We start from the raw sequence: 14,101 nt of genomic DNA on the forward strand, positions 1-14,101 counted from the left end.
CAAAGTACCTTTTAAAGCAGCCAAAGATACTTGTTTAAAAAACTGGAAATGCAGGCCAGAGTGGACTGCATTGTGGAAAGCAGCAGCTCTGGAAAAGATTTAGGAGTGAGTGAATAAATAATTTGGATTGATCTTCTACCGTGATGCTGTTGCACATAAAGCTGATTTAGTCTTTATGAATATAAACAGGAGTGATAGGTGGTAGGAGCAGGTGATTTTACTTCTGGCTGTGGCACTGATGAGGCTAGTACTGAAATACTATATCTACTTTAATGGGGGAATGGTTTTAAACTGAAAGAGGGTATTTTTAGGTTAGGCATTAGGAAGAAATTCTTTACTATGAGGGTGGTGAGGCACTGACACAGGTTGCCCAGAGAAGCTGTGGCTGCCCCATCACTGGCAGTGTTCAAGGCCAGGTTGGACGGGGCTTTCACCTGGTCTAGTGGAAGGTGTCCCTGCCTGTGGCAGGGGGCTGGAACTAGGCGATCTTTAAGGTCCCTTCCAACTCAGACCATTCTATGATTCTACTTCTGTTGTCCACATTTTGAACGGGGCTTTAAAAATGGGATAGGTTGCAGAACAGGCTGAATGCATCAACTTAGGTCTCGAGAAAGTGCCTTAAAAGAAATGTAACAATTTAAATCTCTTTAAAGGTACCAAACCCAATGTTAGTTATATATATAAATACCTTCATAAGAAGGAGGTGCTAGCTGCTGAAGATTTTTTTTCTTTTTTATTGCATCAAGGATACTAAACTTAGAACTAAGGTCCATTATTAATACATGGGAACACTGTTTGAACACAACAGCAAGCAAAATAGGTTCTGTGCCTTTCAGAGTATCAAAGCTGTTTTAATTTTTCTTTCAACTGGTTGCAAGCTATTGGACTCAGCATGACATAAGTGAGTAGCATAAGTATATGCTGGTCTGTGAATGTGCAGTATAGAGAACGCTGCTTTCTTGACTTAAGTATATGAATATTGAACAGTTTTTGTGCCTCATAATCTGATAAATTTTAAAAGGTCAACATTATCTCTGGACAAAAATTGTGTAACTGTTTGTCCTGAGACTTACAGCAAAAGTATTGCAATTACAGTATTAAAATGTTTATTCAGGACAATTCACAAAGTAAAAGCAGATACATGAAGCGGTGGCTTGGGAATAGAACCTGTGTATTTCCTGTCTTAAGAGTAAAAAAAAAAGAATTTGAATAAGCTTTTCTGAAAAAGATTCAAACCAGTTAAAGTTCATTTGACATAACTGCAGGGGTTGTAGTGCCAGCAGAAAGGATGAAACTTTTACTAACATAGTAATTTATAGTACTAAATAGATGCATTGAATTGTCTGGACACCAGGACTACTCTAGAAGGAAAGTAATTCCTCAATGCCAGTAGTTGAAATCAGCAAGTATCTTGTTGCTGCCATTATCAGTACCAGAGGATTAGCGAATTTGCTGTTGTTGAAGAATTAACAGATTAGGGTATTGAATAGGTTTATTTCAGTGTCTGTGAAGATACTAGTGGCTAAATACCTTGAGCTGTTTGAGATATGACAAACATGTTGGGAAAAAAGCCCTCCTTGTGACTGTTGACTAAATGAGATTGAGTTATTATTCTTTCGCCCCTTAATTGCTCCATCCCTTCCATGAGCTCTTTGTGGTCAGTGCGTTGTTCAGCCCAGCCATTAGGTTCCAATTGTCCTTCAGGTTGTGTCTGGGATGAGCGGGGTTTCTTGGATTTCAGTTTATTCATGTGTAAAATGATCTTGAGTTTTTATTTCACTGTAATTTTTCATTACTTACTGTTTTGTAGAGAAGAACAAAGTGATAATAGCTTATTATTAATGGAAACTGCCAGGGGCAAGGATTTTAGTTAAAATAGTTTGCGCTAGGCATTTTATTCTGAGTGGATGTCGTGAGGATATAGCGAGGCTATAGTTTGCTCCTTTTCTTCTTGACATCTCACGTCTTTTGTGCCATAGTTCAAAATGTGATCAGAGAAACGCAAGAAGGCGTGTTTTGGTGACTGGTATGGCACAGGAAAAGTTCTGGTGGAAAAGCCTTCTTGCAGGAAGAAAGACACTTAGCCTCCAGAGGAAACTTCACAGGGTTTTCCTTTTTACTGGTCTTATATCTGGAACTCATCTCTATTGAGCAGCCCTGTAAATTCTTTCCTGCTTATATTTATGGCGTATCTTTTTGCACATGGTTTTCTTTAACTGTGAGTTGTTTCTTTCATGTGTGTGGCATTTGCAGTTCTCTTTTCCCATAAGAAGACACTCATTTCTCACAAATGGAGAACAAAGTGAAGCAGTTAACAGTGCAGTCAGGCAGCAAACATGGTCAGGACATATAAATACCTATTTTAAATATAACATCTTCTCCTCACCCTTTCTCCAAAACAGAATCCTTCATACCTGCTTGTGCTCCCTTTTTCTTTTAGTCCCGGAGGAATGAACCAACTCTTACCATGTTAGGGCCAGCACTGTGTGTTGTCTCAGTTACAGAAAAGAAGTTTGAGTAGGAAAAGTGGCATCCACACAGCATGGCTGAATTCTTTCATTTATTGTCCTAAGGGATGCCGCTAACTTCTACCAGGCAGTATTGGGAATATTTTCTTATGCAGCTGACTAGGTGGAAATGTTAAGCACTTCTGTCATATTAATGGGCCCCCTGTGGGGAATTGCTAGATCTTTGGTATGAAGTAGCTTTAGTTAGTAACTTTAGTGTATGGGAATTTAGCTACACAGCTGAGGCTATATACATTCCTCTCATGGAGTGCCTCTGAAGAGGGGTACAGCAAAACAGATAGATAGTTTTGAAGGAAGCTCTTGTTCTTGTCTTGTCAACCAGGCAAAGTGCCTTTTTGCAAGAATATCCTTCTGTTTGTTTTACTGTGCTTTTTTTTGCCGATTTCATAAACACTATCTGGAATATTCTGTGACTGTCAGCATAGTTCCAGATGATGCCCACATGGATGCTTAGGCTAAATTTGAAATATACTTTAAAACATTGTTATACAATTCTTATGTGTTCTTTTAGTCTCAAATTACTGCAGCCCATCTTTAAGGCTCTAACTATACTGTACAAATATACTCTGCAATAGCAAGTTACTGTCAGAGTGCTGGTTACTGTCTGTCCTAAGAGGCTTACTGATCAAATGGAAAAATGTGATGCAAGATGATGGTGGAGACTGACCATGGAGTTTATACACTTTTAAAATAATCAAAAATTTGAAAATTGAATGGGGAGTTTCATTATTTCAACCTCTGACTTCATTGTATATGTGGTAAGACTTGAGTTTTGCCCAAGTATAGCTGGGAGACATCACTGAGCAAGTTCAGAGGATGAGGAAAATGCTGTTGGCAATTCAGTATGTAATACTCCATCTTGTTCATAGCATCTTCTTAGCAACTGATGGGACAGCCAGGTGTCCTGCTGTGCCATCTTACAGCTCTAACATGAAAATAACAGGAGAGTCTTCAAGTGCAATGCAGTTCAAAACCAAAATAGCCTCCAACTATAGAAAGACCCCAGAACTTACCTTCTAAAACTTCCCCTTCACTCTGTGAAAATTTAGGTAGATGTCTTGATCCTTTTCAGATAGAAGTCCTTCTGATTTGATTTTGAAGACCTGTTGGTTCTGATACAGTGAAAAGTAGATTTATTCTCAAATGATTTGCATACTGTATATTTAGCAGTTTTTTGCTGAGAAGTAGCTTTTCTGTTACTGGCAATATAGTGGAGGACTAACACTCATATTACTGTCCTCATCAAACAGAACCACTACTTTTCTTTTTTCTTTTTTTTTTTTTTCCTGTGGGAAATCTGCCCAACACCACAGATCAAACAGTGGCCACTGACAGAACTGAAAGAAAATATTTATGGCTGAAAGGACTAAAGTTGCTCTGTTAATGTTAGACAAAACATTTCTCTGTAGTTTCTACACAGAGAAAAGCATTCTGTTTCAGTATTTGACAAGCAAGTTTTGGAAGAGAGATGAGTGGAAAATCAGCAGGAAAGTGTAGATAAGAAACAAAAGTCCTGAACTACACTAACTCTGTGTGACTGTTAGCTGAAATAACTTGAGGCCAGGATAGAGGAGCAGCATGTGAGAAACAGAGGATTTAACTCACTAGTTCAGAAGGGTCAACTACTCAGTAAGGTTGGTTGATGATTTGAAGGAGCGTGTTACTTTAAGGTAGTTGTTTAATGGCCTGGATTTAAGTTTAATTTAACATGTTGTCCTGAGCCTTCTCTAGTTGTTTCTTTTCTTATACCCACCCACTTCTCAAGTAGTTTCATAGTGGCAACTGATCATTTCTTGTGGTAATCTCTTAGCCTTTTGCTGTGATGTTCATCACAGCTTCTTCTTCTTACATAAAAACCTGTAAAAGCTTATTTTTCACATCTTTTCAGAAGGAAAACCACATCATGCATCTAATACATTTTGATCCTCGTACACCTTTTTATTTTTTGATTAGAGTATCTTTTTATCATTATTAGGTGGACATAAAGTGCCAGATTTTATATACACAAAGTAAAAAAAAATCTTGACATTTCCAGGTATTTATAGTTCTAGCAAGATGCTTGAAATAAACCTTCTCTGTGGAGTCAGGAGGCTTTTGTTCGTTCCAGACAGGGATGTGCTGTGGAAATCCGTATGTTCTTCCTACCAGCCACAGAACTGTCATTTTATGCTCTTAACTGCACTCCTGCATTTCAAAAGATCACATATCCCCTTCAGCCAAGCTCACCTTTATGTAAGTTGAACAAGATCCTGAAAACATCCCAAAAGCCTGTCCCTGACTGCTCTTCTTTTAGAGGGTTGTGCTGCAGTAACTAAGACATACCTTTACAAAGTTTAATATAATTGAAAGTTTGCAAGATCAGGCTCTCAAGGTTGGGAAGTTCTTTGGTCCTGTTAACTTGGATAGGTCTCCCAAGCAGTAAAGTCAGAGATAAACCTTAATAAGGAGTCCTTCTCTTTCTGGGGACCATTATCTGTAGCTTGAGAAAACTTCTGTACACAAGGGAAATGAAAATGTACTTCATTGCTTAATTAAAAGTGGAATTTGCTGAATTTTGGATGTTTGATCTTGAAAGTGTAGTGCTGCACTCATGCTATTCTTTACAGTGGATCTTTCAGAGTTTCATTTTTGCTGAAGAAAAGAAGATAAGCTGAAAGTAAATGACCTATAGATGAGTTCCCTTAACTTTACCCATAGAGTTTGTGACCGGGAAGTGCATCTTGGGTGATCTGCAGGTGTAATGCATAAATGGCACTGGGTTATCCTCTGACATTTAACATGGTTATTAAGACTTTCTTCATTTTAAGAAGGGAAACTGTCAGTTAGGAGGACATCATGGCAAATCCTAGTTCCTAGATGGAGGTCTATCTGCCTGCGTTATTTTCTGTTATTTTAAAAACTCAGGGCTGTGTAATCATGTAGTTTTAACCAAGTGTTATAATTGTTCAGTTTACTGGGTAATTTGCATCACTCTAGTATTTCCACACAAAACTATGGCAGCACTCTGCAGATATTAATTAAATTCTGTGACATCTCTGAGATGGAGGCAAGTTCTGATCTTAGAAAAAAATGGAAAAATGATGCGCAGACAAATTGGTGGTGCAGTTCCTTGATACACATCTTTTACAAAATAGCCATTTGCAGATGTTTCTGTTTTCTGTCAATGATTTCTCCAGGTTTGTCAGTTCAAGTGTTTGCCCCGTCTTATGCTTAAACAGGTTCACTCATAAGCAGTATGCATTTGTTTTCCTAATCTGTTTTATTTTTGTGATTGGGGCATAGCTCCACATAGTGTTGAATTGGCATAATTAAAGTGAAAATAGGGAAACAGTCTTTAAATGAGTTCACCATAAATCAGTTAATTGTGCCATAGATGGCTGATAGTGGATCCCACTGAAGTAAGCAACGGAACTTCTGTTGGTTTTAGCATTGTATTTTTTGCCAGTCTTCAGCAAAGCCAAAAAGTGAAGCAGCTCTTTGGATGCTTACATGTAAAAAACCAAAACAAACCAAATTCTCTTGATGAACAGAAGAATCTTATTCTGGCCATAGCATGCTGCTTGCTGACTTGCTTGTATACTAATAGCATAAAACCAGAACATTCTCTAGTTGGAAAAAAAAAAGAATTTTTAGAATCTTAGGATTTAATCACTAATCACAGTCTGTTAAATCACAGATTATTAAATCACTGATCACAGATATTAAATCATGTCACGTCCTAAACAGAGTAAGTAACACTAAGTTTATATTACAAAAATGAGATGTCAGAAAGTTGGCTCTTGAAGAAAGCTGTGAAAAAAACCAATAAGGCCATATCAGTGTGACGGTAAAGTTAAGATTTATGCACAAGACAGCAGTTTCAGCTTTAGCCTTAGTACTGTACTTCTGCATCTATATGTCATAACAGAGTTCCTAAATATCTCTTATATGGTCTTCAAGCTGTTTTGACACCTGTGCAAAACTTGGCTTGTTTCATGCATTTCTTTCACTGCATCTTTCAGCCATGAGGACACATTCTTCCCTGCTTATCTTTTATCTGAAAATGGGTTTGCTTACTATAATGATGGAAAGTAATTGTCTCTCTGAATTAGAACAATTTCTTTCTGTGGTGCTCATCACAGAATTTATTGTATCAGGCTGTAAAGTAAACAGGATTTTCTTATCCGTCCTTTCGCATGTGGGAAACAAAAGACCAAAGTCAAATAGTTTTTTTGCAAGTGACCACCTTGAATGAACTCAGCCTGAGCACCAGTAGCTCTAAATGAGGGCTGTCCTGCAAGAACAGAATTCAAGCTCTTTTTTAAAATGTTATTGTATTTTAAGGCTGAGAGAGGATTATGGCTTTTACTTAATACCAAGCATCTGAACCAGCAATTAAGAAGTGAAGATCTCTCTACATCCTTATAGGTACCTTTGCACCAGGCAAGTTGTTTAACTAAAGTCTTAGAAGTCAAGTGCGTGGCAAATGGTTCAACAGGATTTTTTTGTTGAGCTTTGTTTTTTTTGTTGTTGTCTGTGCCCCTCTGCACAGCTTCTTTTTTTTTTTTTCTTAAATTTACAGCTTCTGTCAGACTTGTAGTTTTAAGAGGCAGTTTAGCTGATTTAGGAAGTGAATTGGTAGATTTAATGGACTACACTGATCTTAATTTAAACAGCTAATTTTCAATATCCTTTGGGCTATTTGAGACAAGCAGGAAAAGTGGTATTGGTCTGATCTGATTACATTTCACTGTAGTCTCCGATGACTGACATAGTGCATTTGAATTGGAAGAAAAAGCTTTTTGGTTTTTAGACTGCCAATTCATATGGATTTCAATTTAGTAAAAGCCAGAAGTGATAGTTTACCGTCCTTATGTGATGTCTCCATGAAGTTAATTGAGCAGAGTTCAGGTGGCCAAAAAGGGAAAAGAAATTAAATGAGAAATTGTACCAGGCTCTTGTGCACCCCAGCCTCCTTGCTGGTGGGCGAGGGTGAGAAGCTGAAAAGGCCTTAACCCTGTGCAAGCACTGCTCAGCAATAAGGAAAACATCCCTTTCAACACAAATCCAAAAGAGAGCCATATACTAGCTACTAAGAAGAAAATTAACTCTATCCCAGTCAAAACCAGCACAGGTAGATACTTACAAAAATACCTGTACAGTAGGAAAGCATTGCAGACCAGATTTTCAGGTCCCCTTTCACTGGTGATACTCCTTGTGCTTATCCACATGCATCAGGAGTCTTCTATTCTTGCAAAATTGATAGCATCAGTTTAGAAAATTGCATTGTCTAATCATGCTGCCTTCTGATGACTGAACAGATACCTGTCCCATAAACTGCTAATTTCTGCAGATACTGCCATGTGCCAGTATAGAAGATGCTTTCTTCTTGAATTGCAGCCAGTTATCAAAGACAATTTTTATACGTGACACTAAATGTTAATGATCTTTATAAATATAATGAGAATAAAAATTAAAAATACAGTCTATGTATTCATTAATCTTTATATCTTAATTGATAAAAATAACTATCAATAGATCTCATCTGTTATGTAGTTTCAGGCAATGCCATTTGCTGTACATAAACCTTAGTGGCTTTATTTTGTCAGTATATCACAGTGTTTTCTGGGTACCTTTATGCTTCCTGTTGGAAACTGCCAAAGTATTTTCTTGTACCAGTTTGTTTAGCTTTGAAATATTTCCTGTTTTGGACAAACCTTCTCTCTGAAAAGCCTTTGTGAAGTTTCAGTGGCAGATTAATATGGACTTCTGGTAAGGACCTCCAGTATGCATGTCTCTTTTGATAGACTTCTTTATATAGCCTGTCTTTAGATACTACAAGTTTTGTTATGTGTATTTTAAATGTTATTTCTTGTTCAGACTTTGGGAGCTGAGCACCTTTGGCAATAGTTCAGATCCTCACAGCTGTGTGGTGCCTTTGTGTTTAATAAAATCAGCATGCTTCTGTTAAAGCACAGAGTTATTTTCAGTGTAGTTTCTTTGACACTTCCAATAGAATAAGATGATAAATTCTTAATTTGCAACCAGAATGGATAGTTGCTGCTGCATGGAATGATGGATACCTTCCCTCCTTCTCCCTCTTTCCCTGTCAGCTCAGATTCCATCCCGTTGAAATGAAGTATTGGCTAATCATAAGATGTATAAAGTAGTGAAGACAATTCTTCAGAAAGAAGTGCCAAGTCCACTGTACAAAATATTCAATTGCTCCTACTTTGTGAGTCTGCTGTGTTTGTGTACATGTTCTTATGTAACTTCTGTTGAATGTTACCTAATTTCTTTTGATATCTGACTAAACTCATTGCAATTTCCTCAATTGTAGAAGTGGCAGAAAACTCTTACGTAACACGGACTAATAGCAGCAGTTCTGTTATAGCTGTTGAATTATTCTGTGACTGTTATTCAGGTCTTTCAGTGTTTAGCATTGATTTGGACAATTGACAGTAAGCAAATTAGACCACAGGCTCAGGGCAGGGTTAACTATTTTCTGATGTATTTTTACAGCATTTGCTGAGATGAGGCCCTGATCATAAACCAGACGTTTAAATCCCACTGCAGTATGTATCATTAATGGTATGGAGGATTGCCCTATTTACTAGTGTGTAGAGCAGCCCTGGTTCTGGCAATGGAGTGGACCCCCTCCTCAGTCTCCTGTTGGCAGACCCCCACTATATCTGATGTACTGTTCCACAGGCTGGTATGTGAGTATTCCCTCTGGCTGGTATTCCCTGTGTCTGCTGGGAACAGCCTTCTAAGTCTCTTCTCTAAGTGTCAGTCTCTAAGGACTGTGGAGATGCAGTATGTTTGTGTTGTTCAACTGCAGCACTTGATAGGTGAGGTCAGGAGAACTCCTGTTCTTCATTTTTGTGTGTCTCTAAGGCTAGATAAATATGGCAGTTATTAGTTCTTCTGACTGGCGATGATAAGAATAGGCAGTGTGGTAAATAAAATCTAGATAGTTTTTAAATGTCTGACAGTTTGGTCAGTTAGTGTATCTCATACATGACTTAGAGACTTATCTGTGATGGCTGGGTGCCATGAGAAACTTAGGCAGCAGAAAGCATTACATACCTCTCTGAAGTTAAACTCACATGAATTGAAGGGGATTGCCTTATTACTGTCTTCCTTTGTGCTAGATAATTCAACTTTTCCAGTGTGCTTTGTGTTGACAGGGTATTTGTGCTGACAGGATACTTCAGATCACTAATTGCTAATCTTCTGCTTGAGCTATACCAATGCTCCACTACTTCAGTACATGGCAGACTTGCAGTTGAAGAACAGATCTGGAAAACAAGGTGAAAGAAGAAAGAAGAAGTGAATACAGGATACCTTCAGTCATGTTCAGATGCGATAATGCTTCCTTCTATTTCTCAGTTAATAAGCAGATGGAGTGATGTAACTATATTAATGTAACTATACTGATAACTCCCATGTGTTTTTTTCCTTGCTGTTGAACTTCTCTTGCAGGGTAGATGAAAGCTCATCAACCCAATACTGATACTGAGCTTCTTGTGTTAAAAGAAAACCATTTATAATAATACTTACTTTAAATCATGGGCTGTCAAGGTCACACTGTTATTTTTGCTGTTTGTCTGCAGAAGCTGAATAAGACTGGCCTAAATAACTGGGAGAACATCAGAGGACCCCGTCTGGGGGAAGATTCTAGGAACGTTCAGAAGCAACAGCGGGAAGCTCTCCGTCTCAAGAGACAGTGACTGAGCAAGCCTACTTTGGTGCCTCTGCAAAAAACCAACCAAACAAACCCAACCAAACAAAACAGTCTCAGGCTGGACTATCTCAGTTTTCAATACAGTTTCATGAATACACATGGGAAGAGGGGATTGCACTGAGCTGGTGTACATACAAGTAACTGAAACCAATCCAAAAGGCACTGTATTATGTGAAGCTCTTTCTTTGCATCTGTTTGCACAGAGTTCTATAGGCTGCATGTATGAATTCTTAATTAAAAAAAATAGCTGATTATTTTACTGAGAATATTCCATTGTTTTTCAGTCCCTGTCATTCAAAACCACGATGCTTCAGCAAGGAATAACATTTCAGGAGTCACTTGTCAGTACCAGGAGTTATCATCCTAATGAGAACAACAGTGCTGTCATCTAGATACATGTGACCAGATAAATGCTGCTCTAGAGAGCCCCTGCATGACTTCAGGCTCTTAAGCTTGGAAGGGACTTCACAGGCACATGAGCTGTTCGAAGCAGTGAGCACATTTTTGACTAAATAGTGTTCTTGTATGTCATTTCCAGGAACTTAACCGTACAGAGGCATATACAGCATGTCAGCTTGTAATTGGTCAAATAACATTTCTTTAGCTGTGGTTAGATTTTTGTGATTAGTTTATTGATATCTTTGTGCAGGCAGGACCTTTGCACAGCAACTTCTCAGCTGAAGTTGGAAAAATTCTTCCTCAACAAGAACTGCACTGTTTCTCTGTGAGCAAGTATTGTAGCAGAATCTTTCTGAACTACTGTACAGTGGCAAAGTTCATCTTACATGTATTATTACATGTATATTTGTGCATGTGCACATAAATTTTTTATCTTTTGATGAATTCTGCTGAAATGCTTGTCTTTTTAGATTTGTCTTTGTGTGGCAAATGTTTGCTGTTAGAGGACACCAGGCTACCATTCAGGACCCTTCTACTGGGATAGTTCAATAAAGAAGCATGTAGTCAATTTTTCAAATGGAATGAAACTTTTGATAAGGTGTTAACAATGGACTGGTAAAACTCCTGTTCAGAGAAATGAAGAAGTAGAGCGCAGGTTAACAGTGGATTCTAGTTTGAAAGCATTCAGTGAAAAATAATGATGAACAAAACACTCACAGAAATATTTAATATATTCTTAGTAACTTGATATTCCAAAAAGACTGTTTTGGGAATAGTCATCTTATTTCAGCAAGTCTGGAATACAGTGAGTAATTACTTTTATGGAGAACACTTCTTATGTCGTAACTTAGGACCTAGTTTTAGTTGGTTGCTTGCTGGTTGTAGGGTCCCCTACCCCTCACTTTTTCATAGGCACTATATTTTCTGTATTTTCGTTGGGCATATTTGTAACTACCTTTGAAGTGGTGTCTCTGGAAAGTGATGGATTTATGTTAGCATCTCTGAGAAACACATGCAGTTGGAAAACTTTCCAAGTCACCCTTTTCTTCAACTTCCCTTTTAAGAGACAGCCCCTATCTATTGATAGTCCACTCAAAAATTCTTTATGGTTTATTTTTTTCTTTCTTTTAATGCTGTTGACACATTTATAAATTAAAAAAAAAAAAACAACAAACCCAAACCCAAACCCCAATCAAACAAAAAAGCCCCAAAGTAACTTTTGGCAACTGTACTTCTCATAAAATGGGGAGAGCTATTTCAGCAGTTTCTCTTTATTGCCATGCACTTGACCAATGGCTTCATGTATTTTGCTATGCTTTTCCTAGCCAGTGAATTGGAAATAATAATACTTATGGAAGGCATGTTGAGAGTCAGTTAAAGTCTCTTAAGTTGTCATGTAACCTAAAGTAGAAGCCACTCCAGAAATGTGGAGAATTATAGTTCACAACACTAGCAAGAGATGATGCAAACTTCAATTGGTTCAGGATTTGTGCTTAGTTTGGCTGCTTATTTGAGCTGTCCTTTTGAAAGCCACATTATAGCATTTCTGGTTATCTCTTAAGGCACCTGGAGACAACCTTGTGGAATTCCTGAATTGTTATTCTAAGCATCTGTGGCTGGGGGGAGTCACAGGTAATTAAATACAAGTGTTAGTCAGAGACAGTGATTGACGTTTTTTCGTCCTCTTTAGTAACTGACATATACCGGTCTGAGGGGAATGAAGCAAAGCTTTAATGAGAGGTGTGAAGTATTTAAGGGCTAAAAGAGAGGACTGAAGAAGCCGGATCTTCTGATTTGTGTTGCTGACATTAGAAGTAAAAGAAGGAAACCTGACTGGGTGTTTGTGTGTATGTGGACTGAAAAATCAGTTTCAAAATCCCTGTTTTAACAATACAGGATAAATATTCTTCAAAGAAACTGGCAAGATTGGTCCCTGGGATCCTCCATAATAAAAGCAGTTGGACACAGAGGGGAGGGAAACTGGGACACCTGTCTCTAGGGGTAGAGAGAGCACAGTGTAGCACCAGCGGGAATCTTGCTGGATGGTTCCCAGCAGCAGCTATCTGTAGCCCAAAATGCGAACCGGATTTCTGTATGAGATCAGCCCTGTGGATCCTACTTATTGAGTGTGTTCCTCCTGTAGTACTTTCAATTTGCAGACTCATGGATGACCCAAATGAGAAAATGCTGAATATCTTAGTTCAGCTGTAACACAGGTGAAGGAGACACTCAGTGAAAGCTGTAGCTACTGTGATCAAAAAAAGGCTTCAAAACCTACTTAATAGCATAGCAGTTGAATTTCAGATCTCCTAAATACATCTGGATGAGCAGCTGGATGTTTAAAACTTTTAGAATCAAGATGCAGAGAACAATTTTGCCAGTAGTGATCCTCCAAGGTCTTGAAAATGGCTCCAGCTACACAAAAAATTAAGGTTATGGCTTAATAACGGATGAGTGATGAGACTTTTAGACCAGAATAAAGAATGTAGAGACTTCTGAATTACAACTTAAATATACCTCATCATCATCTGGGGACAGTCCCAGAAAGGTCCCATTTCTTCACAGAGAAGCAGCAACATGGAGTGATTTAAAGGTCACTGTTCTTTGGATGTTTTACACAGACACTTTTTCTTTCACTGTATGTGTGTGTATATAGGTGAAACTTAAAACAGTAGGTTTCACCTTCAGAAATAACTGCATAGATCCTTGTACTTCTTGATGATCTTGCATTTGCTCTGAGTTGCTATATTTGAATTTCCAGCACAAGTCCAGGGCTTCATTTTTAGATCTTGTATTTTCTGGAGGCTTTTCTTTCTGCAAAAAATGGGAAAGCCTGGTATTATCCTTTGCTACTAACTACTTCATGTCCACTGGAAAAGAAATAAGAACAAAGAAACAGAGAAAAGAAGGGAATGATCTGAAGTTTTAGGAAAAGCAGAGTAACTATTTTTACATGAATATGGCCAAAGAATTTTCCATAAACTTTGATGGTTAGAAAGGTTGCTTTTTGTCAGTGTTTTCAGTGGAAAACCTCTTTTCATCCTTCAGTGGAGCAAGGTTCACAAAAAAAATTTCCACTCTGTTTTAGACTTGTGAACTAGAAGGTTTTAATCAAAGGAAGGTAAGTGCTCACTGTTAGGTCTCCTTTTTCTGCAAAGACCTGCAGCCAGACTCAGCCAACACACAGTTTCTAGACTTGGGAACAAAAGCTCCATGCAGATGTTTTTCTTAAACTTGTCCTCACCCCAGGAACCTAAAGCAGTCTTTCATACCACTGGACTCAGGCCGACTGTATTTTCTTGTTCAACGTGTACTTTAACTGCATGTTTAACTGTCTTGCATTACACAGACCAGCAATTAAAGCCTCACCCTCACCATCTCCGTGTGGCTTGGGAGCTATGTTAAAATTAAATTCAACCAAAGCAGCAGCTGATAGTGCTGCAGAAAG

The 14,101-nt window shown here is 38.2% G+C and overlaps 1 protein-coding gene across 1 annotated transcript in view; it reads left to right on the plus strand.

Moving 5' to 3' along the window:
* The window catches only part of LOC130605018 (cytochrome c oxidase assembly protein COX16 homolog, mitochondrial), a 51,663-nt gene extending 41,143 nt beyond the window's left edge, over positions 1 to 10,520 (plus strand). The window contains exon 4 of the mRNA XM_057420089.1: positions 10,124 to 10,520. Coding sequence (XP_057276072.1) covers positions 10,124 to 10,240 — 117 coding nt within the window. The 3' untranslated portion in view covers positions 10,241 to 10,520. The remainder of the gene's footprint in view (positions 1 to 10,123) is intronic.
* Positions 10,521 to 14,101: the final 3,581 nt, after the last annotated feature.

Source organism: Pezoporus wallicus, unplaced genomic scaffold (genome assembly GCF_028554395.1).
Source record: "Pezoporus wallicus isolate ANWC-B61680 ecotype Strahan unplaced genomic scaffold, APGP_CSIRO_Pwel_v1 contig_5418, whole genome shotgun sequence".
Taxonomy (NCBI): domain Eukaryota; kingdom Metazoa; phylum Chordata; class Aves; order Psittaciformes; family Psittacidae; genus Pezoporus; species Pezoporus wallicus.